At 41.1% G+C, this 20,876-nt stretch overlaps 1 protein-coding gene across 1 annotated transcript in view; it reads left to right on the top strand.

Moving 5' to 3' along the window:
* The window catches only part of kiaa1109 (KIAA1109 ortholog), a 418,633-nt gene that overhangs the window by 181,226 nt on the left and 216,531 nt on the right, over window positions 1-20,876 (top strand). The window contains exons 27-30 of the mRNA XM_059965080.1: window positions 13,175-13,425; window positions 13,954-14,209; window positions 14,535-15,360; window positions 17,735-17,805. Coding sequence (XP_059821063.1) covers window positions 13,175-13,425; window positions 13,954-14,209; window positions 14,535-15,360; window positions 17,735-17,805 — 1,404 coding nt within the window. The remainder of the gene's footprint in view (window positions 1-13,174; window positions 13,426-13,953; window positions 14,210-14,534; window positions 15,361-17,734; window positions 17,806-20,876) is intronic.

A 20,876-nucleotide genomic window follows, 5' to 3' on the forward strand; every position in this document is an offset into this window, starting at 1 on the left:
TTTCTTTCTATGAGTTTATATTTGAGAGGATATCCTATCCTATTTCCAAAAATGACTTTAAAAAGCATTGAACGTGGTGAGAAACTAGTATATAAGTGACTGATGTCAAGTTTGAGCTAAACTATCCAAACCCTTGTTAGGAATGTTGCATTGACTGTGTGGAAGTGGGAGGTTCAAGGAATAAACCCGGTTTAGAGTAAAAGACTGCAGTTTAACTTGGATTAATTACCATCTGAAATGCTATATACGTAGTTATGTTGCATTAGCATGATTTAGTCACCAAGTAAATAATATGCATTCTGACTTGAGTACAGTATTGAAAGTGAAGTTTATTTGATAATCTTGTCAAAAATTTCTTTGTGTTAGCAGCAGATTAACAATTTAAGATAATATTGTAGGATAATGGAGACTACTGAAAGACAGAAAAGCACAATTTTGTGTGTACCTATATAGCTGTAAAAGTATGGGATTGTGGCGACCCACTTTCTGCGCAGGCGAACCAGCTCACAGATAGCCAGCGTGCGGGGAGAGACTTTGGTAATGCACTTCTGATGTCATTTCCGCCTGGAGAGGGCGGGCGTTTGGGAGTAAATGGCAGCGCTGTGAAGTTTGAATAAACTAGTCTCCAAACGACTTACCGACTGCGTGTCATTATTTCAGCGCTGTGTGTAGCATTGGTAACCCCAACGGTCCAAACGGGATTTGGACCAAAGATGACCGACTCTTCATACGTTCATGCAGTTTCGCTAAAACTGCCGACTTTCTGGATGCTGCGACCATGCGTGTGGTTTAACTAAGCGGAAGCCCAGTTCCAGATTTGGCAGATATCCTCTGATTCCACACCTTACTACCACGTGGTGAGCGCCCTTGACCAGGAGACGGTCGCCCAGGTTGAAGATTTCATACAGTCGCCCCCAGAAGAAGGCAAATATGAAGCATTCAAAGTGCTGCTCATTGGAACCTTTGTCCTCTCACGGTGTGAGCGGGGTGCCCACCTGCTTCACCTGGATGGTTTGGGAGACAGACTGCCGTCAGCATCGATGAGGGAGATGCTGGCCCTGGCTGACGGACACAAGCCCTGCCTCATTTTCGAGCAAGCATTCCTAGAGCAACTGCCTGAGGATGTACATCTGCTGCTGGCCGACGCAGATTTCAGGAACCCCCGGAAGGTGGCGACCCGGGCAGACGTGCTGTGGAAAGCCAAGAGGGAGAGCGTGGTGTCCGTTGGTCAGATTACCAGGCCACGCACCCAACAGCGGACCGGACCAGGCCCGGCAGTGGGGCACACACAACACAGAGGCAGGAGTGAGGAGGACAGTGAACAGTGGTGTTTCTACCACCAGCGGTGGGGCACAAAAGCCCGCCGTTGTCTCCCGCCCTGCAAGGGCCAGGGCCAGCTGCTGCTAATGACTATGGCGGTTGGCCACCAGGACAGCCTCTTGTACGTCTGGGACAAACAGTCGGAACGCCACTTCTTGGTCGACACCGGAACGGAAATCAGCGTCTTGTCCCCGACGGGGTATGACACCCGCAACAGGAAGCCAGGACCCACCCTGAGGGCTGCAAACGGCAGCACGATAGGAACCTATGGCACCTGCACAGTGCAGCTGCAGTTCGGTGCCAGCTGGTTCACGTGGGACTTCACACTGGCCGTGGTGGCCCAACCACTCCTGGGGGTGGACTTCTTGCAAGCTCACAGCCTGCTGGTCGACATGCAAGGGAAAAGACTGGTACATGCTGAGACTTTCCAGACGTTCTCCCTGGGTGAAGCCAAATTGCCGGCCCCACACCTGGACTCCATCACGCTGTCGGTCAACGAATTCACCAGAATCCTGGTGGACTTTCCATCAATTCTGGCACCGCAGTTCACGGCAGCCATGCCCAGACACGGGGTACAGTACCACATCCCGACCCAGGGACCACCCCTCCACACCCGCGCATGTCTCCCCCCGGAAAAGCTCCGCCTAGCGAAGGAGGAGTTCAAGAGGATGGAGGAATTGGGGATCGTACGGAGGCCCGACAGCCCATGGGCCTCCCCCCCGCAAGTGGTGCCCAAAGCAGCCGGGGGTTGGAGACCATGCGGCGACTACCGCAGACTGAACGAGGCTACAACTCCAGACTGCTACCCCGTGCCGCACATACAGGACTTTGCAGCAAACCTGCATGGGGTAAGAATCTTTTTATCAAAGTAGACCTTGTCCGGGGATGCCATCAAGTCCCAGTGTACCCTGAAGACATCCCCAAAACGGCACTCATCACCCCGTTTGGCCTGTTCAAGTTCCTCTGAACGCCGTTCGGCCTGAAGAATGCTGCACAGACGTTCCAGTGGCTAATGGATGTGGTGGGACGCGAGCTGGACTTTGCGTTCATCTATTTGGACAACATCCTTATAGCCAGCAGTAGTAGCCAGGAGCATCTGTCCCACCTCCGCCAGGTCTACTCCCGCCTGAGTGATTTCGGCCTCACGATCAATCCGGCCAAATGCCAGTTTGGTCTCGATACCATCGACTTCCTGGGCCACAGGATTACCAAAGACAGGGCAACACCTCTGCCCGCCAAGGTAGACGCGATCCGCCACTTTGCCTGGCCCAACACGGTCAAAGGCCTGCAGGAGTTCATTGGTACGGTGAACTTCTACCACCGTTTCCTCCCCTCAGCAGCCCGTATCATGCGCCCTTTATACACCCTGATGTCTGGTAAAGGCAAGGACATTACTTGGAACGAGGAGGCCGCGGTCACTTTCGTTAAAACCAAGGAAGCCTTGGCAGATGCCGCGATGCTGGTGCACCCCAGAATGGATGTTCTGACTGCCCTCACGGTGGACGCATCCGACACAGCAGTCGGTGGGGTGCTGGAGCAGCTCATCGAGGGGTGCTGGCAACCCATGGCGTTCTTCAGCAAGCACGTACGACCACCCGACCTCAAGTACAGTGCTTTCGACCGGGAGCTGTTGGTACTGTATCTGGCAATCCGGCATTTCAGATACTTCTTAGAAGGGAGGGTGTTCACCGTGTTCACGGACCACAAACCATTGACCTTTGCATTCATGAAGGTGTCCGATCCCTGGTCGGCTCACCAGCAGCGACATCTGTCCTACATCTCTTGAGTACAGGACGAACATCCAGCATGTCTTGTGAAAGGACAACGTTGTGGTGGACGCAGCTGTCCGGGCCCTGTCCCTGGGGGGTGGACTATGCAGCACTGGCGGAGGCGCAGCAGGCATATGACGAGATGCCCAGCTACAGGACCGCAGTCTTGGGTTTGCAGCTGCAGGACTTTCTTGTAGGCCCAGGTGAGAGGACCCTCCTGTGCGACATGGCTACCGGCCAACCTCACCCCATCGTCCCAGCAGCGTGGAGGCGGCGAGTTTTCGACTCCATACACGGTTTGGCGCACCCATCTATCAGGCCAACCGTCCGGCTGGTCTCCAGCAAGTTTGCGTGGCACGGACTTCGCAAGCAGGTCAGTGAATGGGCCAGAACGTGCGCGCAGTGCCAAACAGCCAAGATGCAGCGGCACACTAAAGCCCCGCCGCAGCAGTTCGAACCCACCCACCGGAGGTTCGACCACATTCATGTGGATATCGTGGGCCCCCTACCAGTGTCCCAAGGAGCGCGGTACCTCCTAACTATGGTAGACCGGTTTACGAGGTGGTCAGAGGCGGTCCCACTCACCGACACATCTGCTGATTCCTGCGCCCGAGCACTGATTGCAACTTGGGTAGCATGTTTCGGGGTACCGGCCCACATTACCTCCGACAGAGGCGCCCAGTTCACCTCCAGCCTATGGTCGGCTGTGGCCAGCCTGTTGGGAACACAGTTACACCACACTACTGCCTACCACCCACAGTCGAACGGACTAGTGGAGCGTTTCTACCGTCACTTGAAGTCGGCTCTCGTGGCCCGCCTGAGAGGACCTAACTGGGTGGACAAGCTTCCCTGGGTCCTGCTTGGAATTCGCACAGCGCCCAAAGAGGATCTGCACACCTCGTCGGCTGAGTTGGTGTATGGTGCACCCCTGGCCGTCCCAGGAGAGTCCATATCAGCCCCAAGGGGGCAAGAGGAAGAACCCCCAGCAGTCCATGAAACACTCGGCAACCTGGCCCCCGTACCGACTTCACAGCACGGACAGCCCCCACCCATGTACCCAAAGACCTGCAGAACTGTAAGTTTGTGTTTGTACGAAGGAGTGGACACCGGGCACCGCTACAGTGGCTGTACGAGGGGCCATTCAAGGTGAACAACAACAACGGGTCCACGTACGTTCTGGACATTGGGGGGAAAGAGGAGGTTTTCATGGTGGACCAACTCAAATCAGCCCATGTGAACTTGGTGCAGCCAGTCGAGGTTCAGGCACTGCGGCGCAGAGGCAGACCTCCCAAACAGAGGCTGATCCAGACTGTGGACATTAGGGGGTGTATCGCTGGTTCTGGGGGTGGGGTGGGTGTGGGTTATGTGGTGACCCACTTTCTGCGCAGGTGAACCGGCTCACAAATAGCCAGCGCACGGGGAGAGACTTCTGTAATGCACCTCTGACATCACTTCCGCCCGGAGAGGACAGGCGCTAGGATTAAATGCCAGCGACGTGAAGTTTGAATAAACTAGTTTCGAAATGCCTTACCGACTGCGTGTCATTATTTCAGCACTGTGTGTAGCACATCGCTACAGGATCATAAAAGAAATGTGCCATGCTGTGTGATAATTGTAACTGTGAAATAAATTGGAATAAATGTTTGCTGTGTTACCTAGTTACATTCCTGTAAATATATCTGCCAATATATTTATGAGCCTGTAAGTCAGATCAGTGCCAATTTTTTTATTGATTTTTTAATGCATTTTCTACAACACTACAAAAAAAAACCCCAAGAACGAAATAGGAAATTAATACAATGCAAGATAAACATACAATGGTAATATAATATGGTGTATAATAATTGAAAAAGCATCCAAATGAAGTCGTGTAAAGTTAGTATCCACCCCCACCCTTGCAAGAAAAAAAAACTCCAGACCAACCAGAGCAAAATGTAGGAAATATAAATCAGAACATTCAAACCCCCAAAACTGTAAATACAATTAAAAACAGAAGATAATAATGCCTACTACCAAAAAAAAAGCTGAAAGCAAGGGACTGAAAAAGAAACTTAGTCAAAAGGAAAGTTATGAAAATACTCAATAAAAGGTCCCCAGACCTTATAAAACTTTATGTCCGAATTAAGAATTGAGTAATGAATTTTTTCTAGATCTAAACAGGACATAATATCGTTAAGCCATTGAGCGTGCGTGGGTGGGGCAACATCTCTCCATCTAAGAAGAATTAGACATCTAGCCAGGAGAGAAGCAAAAGATAATATTCGACGTTTAGTCAAACTCAAACGTATATCTGTCTCAGCCAAGAAACCAAAAAGAGCAATTAAAGGGTTAGGTTCTAAGTGGCAATTCAGAATACAGGATAAAGTTAAGAAAAGATCCCTCCAAAATTTCTCTAGACTAGGACAAGTCCAGTACATATGAATGAGAGAAGCCTCGCCACTTTTGCATTTATCACAAAGAGGACTAATATTAGGATAAAATCGAGATAATTTAGATTTGGACATATGAGCCCTATGAACAATCTTAAACTGTAAAAGACAGTGGCGAGCACAAAGAGAAGTTGAGTTAACTGACTTGAGAGTCGAGTCCGAAACCTCATCAGATAAAGGGATATTTAAGTCATGCTCCCAAGCCATTCTGATTTTATCCAAAGGGGCGTGCCATAAGGATACTAATTTATCACAAATAAAAGATATTAAACCTTTACACAATGGATTAATAGAAAGAAACAAGTCCATAGCATTTTTCTTGGGTATCTCAGGGAGGTTGGGTAATAAAGGATTAATGAAGTGTCTAATTTGGAGATATCTAAAGAAATGGGCATTAGGTAGATTAAATTTAGCAGAGAACTGTTGAAAAGATGCGAAGCGATTATCAGTGAAAAGATCTTCAAAATACCTAATGCCCTTTCTATACCAATCATAAAACGTTGAATCATGCATAGAAGGTAGAAAAAGATGATTATGTAAAATAGGACTAGAAAGGGAAAAACCATAGAAACCATAAGATTTCCTAAACTGGGCCCATATTCGCAGAGTGCGTCTAACAAGAGGATTAACAATTAGTCTAGGCAAACTACTAGGGGGTGCAGATCCAGGAAGTGCAGAGATAGATAGATCCTTAGTGGAATTCAGCTCCATTGCTACCCATTTAGGACGGTCAGACTGGCTATGGAAAAAGGACCAGAAGATAAGACAACGAATGTTAGCTGCCCAGTAGTATAGACAGAAATTAGGTAAGGCCATGCCGCCCTCTTTTTTAGATTTTTGAAGGTAGGTTTTGTTAATTCTGGAACACTTACCCTTCCACAGATAGGACAAAATAATAGAGTCTAAGGAATCAAAAAAGGTTTTAGAAATAAAAATTGGAATAGATTGAAATAAGTATAAAAATTTAGGGAGAACATACATTTTAATAACGTTAACACGACCTATCAAGGACATAGATAAAGGTGACCATTGTGACAAACTCTGTTTTGTAGAGTACAAAAGATTGGCAAAATTTTCACGAAAAAGATCCTTAAAATTCCTTGTAACTATAATACCAAGATAGGTAAATTGATTATCAACTACTTTAAAGGGGAGGTCACGAAATACTAATACTTGTGCTTCTTTATTAATTAGAAAAAGTTCACTCTTATGTAAATTAAGTTTATAGCCAGAGAACTGGCTAAATTGATCAAGACGTGAAAACATTGGAGGTAAGGATGTGGACGGATTTGAAAGAAAAAGTAATAGATCATCAGCATAAAGAGAAATTTTATGCTCAACACCCCCCCCCCCCCCCTCCAGATCCCTGTACATTCAGGACAACTTCGAAATGCAATCGCCAGAGGCTCTACAGCCAAATCAAAAAGAAAGGGACTTAAGGGGCATCCTTGATGGGTGCGACGTTTAAGGTTAAATAACTGGGATTGCTGAGAATTAGTCAAAACAGAGGTGGTAGGACATAGATATAGTAATTTGATCCAAGAGATAAAACTTTGACTGAGGTCAAATTTTTCTAAAACCGCAAAGTGGTAGTTCCACTCTATACGATCAAACACTTTCTCCGCATCGAGAGAGATAACGCATTCAGGAGTCCCGGTTGAAGGTGAGTATAAAGTATTAAATAAATGCCGTATGTTAAAAAAGGGAAGACGATTTTTAATAAAACCAGTTTGACCATCAGAAATAATAGAGGGTATAGCAATTTCTAATCTATGAGCCAAAACTTTGGCCGAAATTTTAACATCAACATTAAGCAAAGAAATCGGCCTGTAAGAGGAGTACTCTGTTGGATCTTTGCCCTTTTTAAATAAAAGAATAATACATGCCTCATTAAATAAGGGTGGCAATTTACCATAATTAAACGAATCAGATAGTACTGAGAGTGACTGAGGTGAAAGAAGTGAAGAGAATGATTAATAAAGTTCTATGGGGAACCCATCAGGACCAGGAGATTTGCCTGACGACAGTGCAGAGATTGCAAAAGATACTTCTTCTAATGATATAGGCTCATTAAGTTTTGCTTTAGAATCAGATGAAATTGAAGGAATATTCAAGCTATTTAAAAAAAGATCAACAGAAATATTCTCATTCGGGGATTCTGAGGAATAAAGCCGAGAATAAAAATTCTTAAATAAGTAATTAATTTCTGAGTGATTTGATGTAATATCCTCGTTCTCCTTCCAGATCTTTGTAATATGTTGTTTAGCTTTAGAACGTCTCAATTGATTAACTAGAAACTTGCCAGATTTATCACCATGAATGTAAAAGCAACTCCTACTTTCAAGAAGTTGACGTTCAACTGGTTGAGTAGAGAGAAGGTCACATTTAGTTTGGAGTTCTACACGCTTCTTATATAATTCAGGGTTTTTAGTCTGAGCATATAATTGATCTAATTCTTTAGTCTGATTAATCAGGTCTAATCGCTCTTAACAGGACTTTCTATTAAGATTTGCTGTATATGAAATTATTTGGCGCCTCAAATATGCTTTCATAGCATCCCAGACAATCTGGGATGAAATTTCAGATGACGTATTAGTGTTTAGGAAAAAAGTTATCTGGTCCTTAATAAATTTTACAAGATCATCATCGGATAATAAAGTTGGGTTAAAGTGCCAATGTTTATTCCTTTGAGGGAGACCAGGAAAATTTGGAGACAAAGTGACTGGGGCATGATCAGAGATCAGTATACTCTGATAGTCACAAGAATGAACAAATGAAATAAGTTGATTATCAATTAAGAAATAGTCAATTCTAGTAAAGGTATGATGAACATGTGAAAAAAAGGAATAATCTCTCTCAGTAGGATGAAGGAAATGCTATATATCAGAGATATCATAGTTAGAAAGAAAAGAGAGAATAGCTAAAGCAGATTTAGTAGGTAATCTAGTAACGGGACGATCAATCCAAAGTTGGGTCTAACCAGCAGTTAAAGTCGCCAGCCAATATAAGAGAATATAGGTTCAGATCTGGTAATGAGGAAAAAAAGCGTTCAAAAAAATTAACATTGTCAGAATTGGGAGCATACAGGTTAGCTAGTACTACCTTAGTATTATATAATTTGCCAGAAACAATAATAAAATGGCCATTTGTGTCAGATATCTTACAATGGAGTTCAAAAGGAACATTTGAGTTGATAAGAATGGAAATCCCCCACCCCAGCTTTGGCCGGGAAGGATGAATGAAAATGTTGACCCACCCACTTTGACATAAGCCGAGAATTATCGAAACTACGAATATGAGTTTCTTGGAGGAAAGCAATATCAGCTTTAAGTTGCTTAATATGGGAGAAGATCTTTCTTCTTTTAACAGGATGATTCAATCCCTTTACATTCCAGCTCACAAATTTCAATGGACTAACCATTATCAATTGTTAAGACGTAAAAGGCAGTAGGCATATATAAGATCAAGCATTGCAATAACAGTTTGGAAGCAAAAATATAAACATAAATCAATAAAATCAGGACATAGACATGTCCTGGATAACAAGGAAAAACAAAAAAAACAATAGATAATGTTGGTACTGGAGAATCCACCCCACCCTCACAACCCAAAACTAGATGGCTACCCAAAAAAGCAGCGAGCTCTATAGAAAATAGGACACCCCAAAAACCAACTTCCAGTTCAGTAACATTAACATAAGCTCTGTGTAAATAATATAGCAGATACTAACTTAATTTATGCACTACAAATCAAAATTAAAAATAGGAACAACTTCATCAGAAAGAATATAAAACTTAATACAAAATAGTAATCAAGAACTAATCTACCCGCGAGAAACTATGAAAAATTGAAAAAAAAGGGTAAAGGGGGAAGAAAAAGGGGGAAATTCTATATTTAAAGAGAGCACATATCAGTTGTTTTTAAAAAAAAAAAAAGGCAGGTCTTATACAGTAAATTGACAGGGAGACCTTCAATAAAAAAACTCTAAGCCTTCCAAATATATTAGGACCATTTGTAGTTCTCTATAGTTAAAGTTATTCAAAAGTAAACTAAATTACACAAATGAAATCTAAGTCCACAGGAAAACATTAATTTAAATAATCTATTTTAAAAAATCACACCAAGTCCAAGGAGAGACCAACTAAAACCCTTAGGTTCTCAGTCGTTAAGGACTAAATTATTCAAATAGAGTCTGAGTTCGCAAAAAGTCTTTAATTCAGGAAATACTCATCAGCCATTTTAGAAAGTCAAACAGGGTCCAAAGAAGTCAAGATGGCTGGAAGATTTCCAACAAACATCTCAGCCTCTCTAACTGACTTAAACCACTTATATTCTCCAGTAGTAAGCATAATTTGAACATCGGCAGGATTGCGAAGGGAAGGTTTGAATCCACGATTAAAGAGCTCTTTCATAGCGCCTTTGAACTCGGCACGCATCTTCAGAACCTGGAGAGCATAGCCTTCCACGATACGAATGGTATTATTTCGGAAAGTCAGCGTGCCTCCATAATCAAACAATTTTTCACCTGATAACGATGGAAACAAAGGATAACTGGTCGTGCTCTGGAACCCAAAACAGCTCGAGGGACATAAATTTTATGAGCTCTTTCTAGCTCAGGTGGAGTCGGGAGAAATTCTTTCCCGAAAATCTCACAGAGAAAAGAAGAGAAAAATTCAACGGGGGAACCCGTTTCAGTGGCTTTTGGCAAACCGAGAATTCGCAGATTGTAGTGCCTGCTCCAATTTTCGTGATCCGCCATTTTGGAAATAAGTTTGCGTTTTGCTCCGTTAAGTTGGAACAGAGAGTTTCCAAATGCTGAACACGGTGTTTTAAATCTTCAGAGGTTAGGTCGATGCGAGATAAATGTTCAGCTTGATCATCCACTTTGGCGTTAATCTGATCCAATTTTGACTCCAGCTGACTGAATGAGGCTCTAAATTCAGTCTTGATATCAGTTAAAATGTCTTGTCGATTCTGTTCCAGGATAGAGAGAATCTCGGCAGACAAAGACGTGGGAGTTTCTTTTTTCCCAGATTTAGAATTTTTTGTAGCCATTGTAAGATAGACGTATTCGCAGGCAGATAAGAAAAAACAAGTAGAATAACGAACTAAGGTTTAAAAAGGGAGACACATCGTGCGAAGGTAAGAAATATAACGGAGCAAAAGTTTGAAGCGACCAAACAATCGCCATCTTACCGGAAGTCCAGATTGGTGCCAATTTAACCTGTTTATCACAATTCTGATGCCCATCTGGTTATCTGACCACTGATGCCAGGAAGGCAATCTCTGAAGAGTGTTAATAATTGCCGGGTTTACCTGTCTTGTAAAGACACTGTCCAGAAGAAGGCAATGGCAAACCATTTCTGTAGAAAACTTTGCCCGGAACAGTCATAGACATAAGATCATGATTGCCCACATAATATGGCATGGTACATACTGATGATAATCATAGTTAAGGCACTGTTATTCACTGTGTTCGTGTATTCCCAAAATAAAATTCTGTGAAGATGGCATTGGCGAGACACAGTGATGCTTTGCAAGCGACAAACAAAGCTACTAACAATTCTACTAAATATATTTTTTTGGGAGTATGATCACTGCAACCTGAGTCCTATAATTTCCCATTGGGAGGTGTGTTTTTAAGCCATCTGTGTAACCATGCATTTTTGTGGTATCATTGAGTATTCAGCAAACTAGATTCTTGTGAATGCAGGTATGGCTGTGGCGACCATCACTGGAGAGGACTTGGGGTCAGACTAAAGCGGGTGGGACCTGGGCCCGAGAGTGGATAATGAACTGATGTTTGGCTGATTTAAACACTGAGCCAGATTAAAAAGTTTAAGGCATCAAGGTCAAGAGTGTGGATGAACTGGTGTTCAGCTTACTACTGCAGGAAGCTTTACTCAACTCAGCACTGAACTGACTCTGCAGCAGTAATCGACACTTCCCTCAGCACTGAGCCTGGCTCTGTGGCTTGCAGCTATCAGGCTGCAGGATCAGCTGCAACATTGAACTGGCTTTAACTGTGGACTTACTTTTGGAGACTTTGCGGATGACGTTCTGTGGATTGTTTGCTTTTTTATTGTTATTTTCTTTTTCACACATTGGATGCATGACTATCTTTGTGGCGTGGCATTTCTTGTGATCTCTGCCTAAACTAATAAACAACTGGTCTTCTCATCAATACCGAGTACACTATTTAAACAATCACTGTCTAGGTTCAAAATATTAGGTGAACCTCCAGCGTAATGCCTTCTACAAAAGTTATTTGGAGTCAGGTGTTCCTATCAATGAGATGAGATTAGAGGTGTGGCTTGTGGAGATGCCCTGCCCTACCGTGCCTTGATCAGAACAACTTTCAGAGGACCTTAGAAGAAGAATTGTAGAGATGGATGAAGCTGGAAACGGCTACAAAAACATTTCTGAAGTCCTAAATAAGAGAGAGTGTCTACAAATGAAGGAAATTCAGTGCTATTGCTACTCTCTCTAAGATTGGGCATCCTGCAAAGATCGCACCAGCAGCAGAATGTGCTTTGCTGAAGGAGATGAAGAAGGACCCAAGAGTAACAGCAAAATACCTGCAGGAACCACTAGAACTTGCTAAAGTCTCTGTTCAATTGTCCACGATAGCAAAAACATTGAACAAGAATAGTGTTTGTGGAAGAACACCATGGGGGAAACCAGTGCTCTCGAAAAGAAACATTGCTGCACGTCCCAAGTTTGCAAACAAGCACCTGGATATTCCACAACACTTCTGGGACAGTGTTTGGTGGACAGATGAGATAAAAGTTGAAGTTTTGGCAGAAATTCACACTGCTATGTTTGGATGAAAAGAGGCACTGCACACTAACACCACAACCTCATCCCAGCTGTGAAGTCTGGTGGAAGGCGCATCGTGGTTTTGGCCGGCTTTGCTGCCTCAGAGCTTGGACAGCCTGCAGTCATTGAGGGAACAATGAAATCAAAATTGTATCAAGACATTTTACAGGAAAATGCCAGGGTTGCAATCTGTCACCTGAAGCTTATAGAAGTTGGATGATGCAACAAGACAATGATCTAAAACACAAGAATAAATCAACAACAGAATGGTTTTTAAAAAAAAGAAAATTTGTTTTTGAATGGGCAAGTCAGAGCCCAGGCGTTACCCGATTGAGATGATGTGGCATGACCTAAAGTGGGCTGTTCATACAAGGTATCCCTGAAATTTTGATGAACTAAAACAGTTTTGACTGGAGGAATGGTCTAAAATTCCTCCTTGCCGTTGTGCAAGTTGGATCAGCAGCTACGGGAAACATTTGGTGGAGATTATTGCTGCAAAGGAAGTTCTAGCAATTATTAAATGTAAAGGTTTACATACTTTCTCCAGCATGGACTGTGAATGATTAAACAATATATTCAATAAAGACATCAAAAGGACAATAGTTTATGTGTTGTTAGCTTAGGCAGATTGTGTTTGTCTATTATTGTGACTTGGATGAAGATCAGACCACATGTTATGAGTTATTAATGCAGAAAACTAGGTAATTGCAAAGACTCACAAACTTTTTCTTGCAACTGTATGTTGAAGTTGGCAGCTATTTTGATGCTTCAAAGTGAACTTATAGTGATTTGTTATTGTTAGGTTTCTTTGACATTATACAATTTTTTTTCATGCAGGTTGTGGTTTCTGTGGCCAGATGATGATGTTAAGAATAAACGAAGTAAGAATAAGTGTGGCTGCCTTGGAGGTTGCAAGTTCTATGCAGGCATATGTTCAGGACTTGATTTCTTTAAACTGGACGAAATGACTCCTTCTACAAGTTCTGCCTACTCTGCCATAAACACGGAATTAGAAATGTTCTATGGTCAGTCACTGTTGCAGCCAAATGAATGGATAATATCTAAGGATACTTCAAAGACTGTGGATGGTAATGTCTTGTATATATACTTTAAATATTTCTTGTGATTTACAAGAACATCCACCTGAAATTTCTGTCTCAATTAGTCTGAGGGTTTGAAGGAAAACAACTGCAGAATAATGTAATAAGACATAGGAGCAGAATTAGGCCATTCAGCCCATCGAGTCTACTCCACCATATGACTGATCCCAGATCACGCTCAACCCCATACACTTGCCTTTTGCCATCCTTTAATGCCCTGACCAGTCAGGAAACAATCAACACCTGCGTTAATTATATGCACAGAATTAGCCTCCAGCACAGTCTGTGGCAGAATATTTCATGGATTTACTACTCTGGCTAAAAGAATTCTTCCTTACCTCTGTTCTAAAGGGTAGCCCCTCAATTTTGAGGCTGCACCCTCTCATTCTGGAGGCAGCATAATGGGTTTATGTAGGTGTATTTTGCCACATCTTTATGATTTAAAATTCATATATCTGACAAAGTGAAAGTATTGGAAATCATTTATATTAATGTGCTTGTGTTTTTGTTATTTAGGTAAGACAAATGGGGTAAAAAGAAAAGAATGGGATTGCAGATCGTTAGGAACTGATTCAGAGAGAAAGAACCAGCATAATAACTTGCAGGTGCCTTTACGATCGCATAGTTCAACATCCTCGTCAGAAGAAAACAGTAGTTCTACTGCCGCACTCCCTCTGTTGGCAAGTGAAAAAAACAGTCCTTCCTCAAATGCTGATGACAGTGTTATACAGATGCATATTCCTGTTTTAAGCACAGAGGAAACAATTGGAAAGTAAGAAAATTTATTACATTGATTTTTTTCAATGCAGAGCAATTTTACCGTGTGCATCATTTCATTATATGATGGGTAATTAAATGGTAGTGTAGTAAATTCTGGTAAAGCAAGCTGCTGATTATAGCAGGTTGCAGATATGTCACTCTGGGCTTAAGATTCTTGGTGTTCGACAGAAAAGAAAATTTAAAGCATTGTGGCTGTGGTTTTATTGCTTGGGTTACTTGTTTGTATTTATTTATCTGGAAAATTGATAAAAAGAGACAAGGAATGAATGCTTATGCTTTCTTCTAACAAAAGGTCACATCGTGTGTCTTTTTTTTAGCGGTCCAGCAGATGTTTCAGGAAGCACTCCTGTTTCTCCCAATATTCAAGATAAATCTTTTGCCCAGTCTCCTTTGAAACGGCAGGCCTCTGTTTCTTCTACACGACTTGGAAGTACCAAGAGTTTGTCAGCAGCCATTTTTGGTGAGCGGCAGCCTGCAACGATGGGTGTACAATTCACCAGCGAAGTGTCAAGGAGTGATGAAAACGTTTTGGATTCTCCTCGTCAGAGGAGGAGCTTTGGATCCTTTCCCTTTACTCCTTCAGCGGATTCTCACACCTTTCATCAGTATCGATCAGTTGAGTCCAGTATATCTGTTGCTGACAGCGAGGCATACTATTCAGCTGCTGAAGACTTTGATCCAGTCAGTAGCGATGAAGGTCCAGGAACTTATCCTGGAAGAAAGAAGAGACGCCGTACCCAAGCAGTAGACTACAGCAGGAGCACAATTTATCATAGTGTGGAGGGACCATTAACTAGTTCTGTTAATGGAGATAACCAGGAACTGAAAAACTATTCCATAAAAGCTCATGCCTCTCAGGCGTCTTTTGTTTCTGCTCTTGAAGGGGAAGAAGAGATAACTGACCATATTTATACTGTTGAAGGTGACAAGTCTGTAGATAACAGACAGCAAACACATCAACAGATTGTAATGGCTTCTTACTTAAATTACCTTACACAGTTACAGGTCTCCAACTGGTCAGTAAAACAACCAACAAACAAGAGAACATCAAAATCTTCTCTGCATCGCCCTCTTGACCTTGATACCCCAACCAGTGAGGAGAGCTCCTCTTCATTTGATCAGCTTTCTGTTCCCTTTTTTAAGGTTGGTGATATTTTCTGTGTCAATAATACGTATTCTTTCTTATTAGTTATATGTAGGATGGTTGTTATCCATTGGGAAATTTGTCTTTTGATAAATTGAAAACAAAGGTGAGATGATCAACCAAAGTGGCATTTGTAAAATTGCTTGAACAGAAGTTAAACATAAGTCTTTACAAAGATGAAATCTGATAAAATGCTGCAATGCTGTTTTAGGATAAATGAGGGGGAAGAGTTAAGGGTGGATTCCAGAGTATGGACCTAGATAGCTGGAAGCTCTGCTGCCAAAGATGGGAAGAGGTATTAGGATTGCTAGAGAGGTCTGATTTGAAGAAATGGGTAGTTGTTGGAATGGATATATTGTGCTGTTTACAGAAATAAGGTGGACAGTGTTATAAAAGGTTTTAAACAAGAGAAAGAGAACTATAATTTTAAAGTCACAGTTCTTAAATTACAGCAATGACTGAATCTTAGAAACACTTAATTGATTGTAAAGCACTTTGGAATTCTGAGCATCTTTTTCTTCTAAAGTTAATTCCAGTGCTTCTCTCTAGCTCTTCAAATTCTAACCGAGTTTTTTTTATTAACTGTTTCAGAAGTAATGTTCATAAAAGACTCATTAAAGTTTCTCCCTTGACTTTTGTGATGATCATCCATGTCACTGATTTACCAGTTAGTTTTTTCTATTATTTTCTTCAAAAACTATTCTGTCTCAGTTAAGTAATCACATACCTCCGTGTATCATTCCCATGTGTCTCCTTAATGTAACTAGTGTTTTTATGTGCTTGGCATCATAACTTGTTATAACTTTCAAGGCCTTGTCAGTCATAGACTCAATTATCTGGGTATTTAATCCTATCCATTGTATATTGCATTTTAAAATATTCACCATTCAATAAATTCCGTGTTCCTTTATGTCGCATACTCAGGCTGTCCTGGTTTAGCATGATTTTTAAAGACATTTAAACTACCCCAATTTCTCTTCGTCTCTCCAAGTTGTATTTAATCACTTACATTTGTATTTATTCTCGGTCTAGTAATAATTCAGCTCCTTAACTGAGGTAGATTAACTTCCTATCATGGAAGTCTGCTTCATACATTAGCAATTACAAATTCAGAGGAAAGTATCTAGCATTCTCAGTTTTCTGTGCAATTATAAAAATATCAATGAAATGTTCATGTATATGCCAGTGGGTGGTAAGTATCATGCCGTGTGTGTTTGGCATTGACCATCTACAGGAGCAAGTCTAACTTGACATTTGATGGTATATTCATGAATATACCATCAAAGTTTCTCCACGTTTCAATATCTTGATAACACTATTGATCATAAAAAGTGGGACTAATTGTTTAAAATATGTGGTTGCATTAACAGATTAGAGGGTGGGTATTCTGTGGTGAGAAACTTACCATTTGTCTCCCTCAATTTTCCAAGGCACAATTCAAGAGGGCAATGGAATACCATCTGATATCCACAAGATAGTAGCTTGATTAGCAACCTGTTTACTCATTTCTAGTCTGGTGCATAGAGAGTACAGTCTATATTATCCACAAAAAGCAGCTATCCAAGTCATCTTTAATAGCTCTCAACCTTTATGACCAAGAAAGGCAAGATAGAACATCATAACTTACAAGTTTTTCTTTAAGTTGCACGGTATGTTAATGTGAAGTATTGCTGCTACTTGTTATAGCTGAGGCAAAACTGTGAAATTCCCAATGCTATGACAGTAACACAAAGTGGTGGCATCTATCATTAAGGACCATCATCACCCAGGAATGCCCTCTCCTGATTGCTACCGTTAGCGAGGAGGAACAGAAGCTCAACATTTCAGGAACAGCTTCTTTTCCCCACCATCAGATTTCTGAATAGACAATGAACCTGTGCACACTACCTCACTATTACTTACTTTTTCTTTGCTTTCTTTTTGCACTGCTTATTTAATTTATTATATATAGATATTTATTATTGTCATTTATAGTGCTTATTATTAATTACAACAAATTTCATGACATATTCCAATGACATTAAAACTAATCCTGATTATGAGTGACAGATATTGTGTAATTATAGCTATGGAATCTAGTTACTCTGGGTAAAAATAAATTTTTCAAATTCAAATTGTTTCTTTTTCTTCTATAATTTGACTTTTCAATTTGTATCTTTTTTGTTGCTTTATCCGTGTAACTGATGTGGCAGAGCAAAAGTTTTCGTTCAACTAGATGAGAAGTAGTTTGTGGCATGTTCAACTCTGGGTTAATTATGCAATTGTTGGGGATTTGTTGGCAAAAATTTTAAAAAATCATTGATGTCCATATTGTATTGAGTAGCAATTTATGTTTCCCAATGAAGATCTATTTCTATATTAATTTATTTCCAGGTTATTAAACAAGGTCTTGCAGCAAGTGCATTACTTGATAGAGGTGCTCAACTAATGGGATCTGATGAAAGGTACTTTTTTATTATTGACTGCCAGAACTTTGTTTTGAATCGTATTTGGAAAATGAGCCACATTTTTCTGCAGCAGCATTTGAAAGTTTTTGATTGTTTTATATTACAAGCCTTAAAGAAACCATATCCCAATTTTTGAAAGATGGTGTCAGGTTTATTATTATGAATTTTTTAATGTAAGATCATAATGCCCTTGAGTCTTAAGCCATGTCTGTATGCTTACTAGTTACTTATATTTACCATGACTTGTGTCTTTGAAAGTTTTCATATTCTATTTTAATAGTCACAATCAGATTTGTTTCCAGCATCATACTGATAGCAAATTCCAGATTTTGACTACTCTCTGAAGAAGTTGTTGCTTGTATCATTCGTAATTCTTTTAGAACTCATTTTGCCTTTCGGTTTTCAACCTTTCCACTAGTGGGAACATCTTCTGTCCATTAACTAACCCTTCTAGGGTTTCTCTTCTATCATTACTCGATTTTCTCTGCCACTGGCAGAACAATTGTAGCTCCCTCGTCTATCTATATAATGAACTTCCTCAAACTGGGAATGATCCATTGTATTCTACTGGTTTTTCAATTCCCCTTAAGTTCTAACACTTTCCTTAATATTCATCACTACAAATTTTGAATTGGAGCCCTGTACACCTTTGTCCAAATTTCAAAGTCAATGTATTACCAAAGTATATGTACATCACCAAGTAAAATCCGGAGATTCATTTTCTAATGGACAATCACAATAAATACAAAATACACAGTAAAATCGATGGAAGACTGCACCGAACAGGATGGGCAAAGAACAACGAACTGTGTCAATGCAGAAAGAAAGAGAAAATAATAAATAAATAAGCAATGAATATCAAGAACATGAGATAAAGAGTCCTTGAAAATGTCCATAGGTTGTGGGGGCAGTTTAAAGTATATTTATTGTCAAAGTACATACAGTGCCTATAAAAAGTATTCACTCTTTTGAAGGTTTTTGTGTTTTATTATTTACAACATTGAATCATGGATGATTTAATTTGACTTTTTTTTAACATTGATCAACAGAAAAAAGACTTCCATGTTAAAGTGAAAACAGATCTCTACAAAATGATCTAAATTAAATACAAATATAAAACACAAGATAATTGATTGCATAAGTATTCACCGCCTTCAAGTCACCATTTGGTAGCAATTATAGCCTTGAGTCTGTGTGGATAGGTCTCCAACAGCTTTGCCGATTTGGACACTGCAATTTTTCCCTATTCTTTACAAAACTACTCAGCTTCTATCAGATTGCATGGGGATTGTGAGTAAACAACTCTTTTCAACTCCAGCCACAAATTCTCAATTGGATTGAGGTCTGAAATCCGACTTGGCCACTCCAGGAGATGAACATTTTTTTAAGCCATTCTTGTGTCACTTTTGGCTTTAATCTTGGGGCCATTGTCTTGCTGGAAAACAAATCTTCTCCCAAGTCATAGTTCTCTTGCAGACTGAATCAGGTTTCCCTCCAGGATTGCCCCGTATTTTGCTGCATTCATTTTACCTTCTACCTTCACGAGCCTTCTAGGGTCTGCTGCAGTGAAGCATCACCACAGCATGACGCAGCCACCACCACGCTTCACAATAGGGATGGTATGTTTTTGATGAAGTGCGGTGTTTGGATTATGCCAAATATAGCGTTTATGGTTTCATCAGACCATAGAATCTTCTTCTAGCTGACTTCCGAGTCTGCCACATGCATTCTGGCAAACTGTAACCAAGATTTCATGCAAGTTCTTGTTCAGCAGTGGCTTCCTATTTGCCACTCTCCTATAAAGCTGTGACTGGTGAAGCATCTGGGCAAAGGTTGTTGTATACGCAGTCTCTCCCATCTCAGCTACTGTAGCTTGTAACTCCTCCAGAGTTGTCATAGATTACTTGGTGGCCTCCCTCACTAGTCCCTTTCTTGCACAGTCACTCAGCTTTTGAGGATGGCCTGCTCTTGGCATATTTACAGCTGTGCAATATTCCTTCCATTTCTTGATGATCGACTTAACCATACTCCAAAGGATATTCAGTGACTTGGAAATTTTCTTGTATCCATCTCCTGACGTGCTTTTCAACACCCTTTCTGTGGAGTGCTCTTGTGTCTTCATGGTGTAGTTTTTGCCAGTATATTGACTCACCAGCAGTTGTTCCTTCCAGATACAGGTGTATTTTCACTACAATCCATTGAAACACCTTTACTGAACACAGGTGATCTCCATTTAACTAGTTATGTGACTTCTAAAATGAATTGGCTGCACCAGTGATGGTGTGGTATGTTATGTTAAAGGGGGTGAATACTTATGCAAACAATTATTTTGTATTTTACATTTGTAATTAATTTACATCACTTTGTAGAGAACTGTTCTAATCAAAGTCAAAAAATCCAAATTAAATCCATTGTGATTCAATATTGTAAAACAATGAGACATGAAAATATGTTGGGGGGGGAATACTTTTTTATAGGCACTGTAGATGTCACTGAGGTTATTTTTTTGTGGGGACACTCAATAAATCTATAGAGTAATAACCATATGAAATTCAATGAAAGGTAGCCCAACTAGGGCATTCAGCCAATGTGCCAGAAGACAAATGGTACAAATATAAAAAGAATTAAATAATAATTATAATAAAAAGCTATAAATAGTGAGAACATGAGGTGAAGAGTCCTTGAACCTGAGTCCATAGGTTGTGGGAACATCTGAAAGATGGCGCAAGGGAAGTTGAGTGAAGTTATCCCCTTTGGTTCAAAAGTTTGATGGTTGAGGGGAAATGATTGTACAGGAACCTAGAGGTTGGGTCCATAGGCTCTTGTACCTCCTCCCTGATGCAAGAATAGAGCATGGCCTGGATGGTGCACCTCCTTGAAAATGGATGCTTCTTTTGTAGATGTGATCAATAGTGGGGAGGGCTTTACCCATGATGGACTGGGACCAATTCACTATTTTTTATTGTATGATTTTCCATTCAAGGACATTGGTGTTTCCATACCAGTCTGTGATGCAACCAGTCAATATGCTTTCCACCACACATCTATAGAAGTTAGTCAAAGTTTTA

This window comes from Hypanus sabinus, chromosome 3 (genome assembly GCF_030144855.1).
Source record: "Hypanus sabinus isolate sHypSab1 chromosome 3, sHypSab1.hap1, whole genome shotgun sequence".
NCBI classification, from domain to species: Eukaryota; Metazoa; Chordata; class Chondrichthyes; order Myliobatiformes; family Dasyatidae; genus Hypanus; species Hypanus sabinus.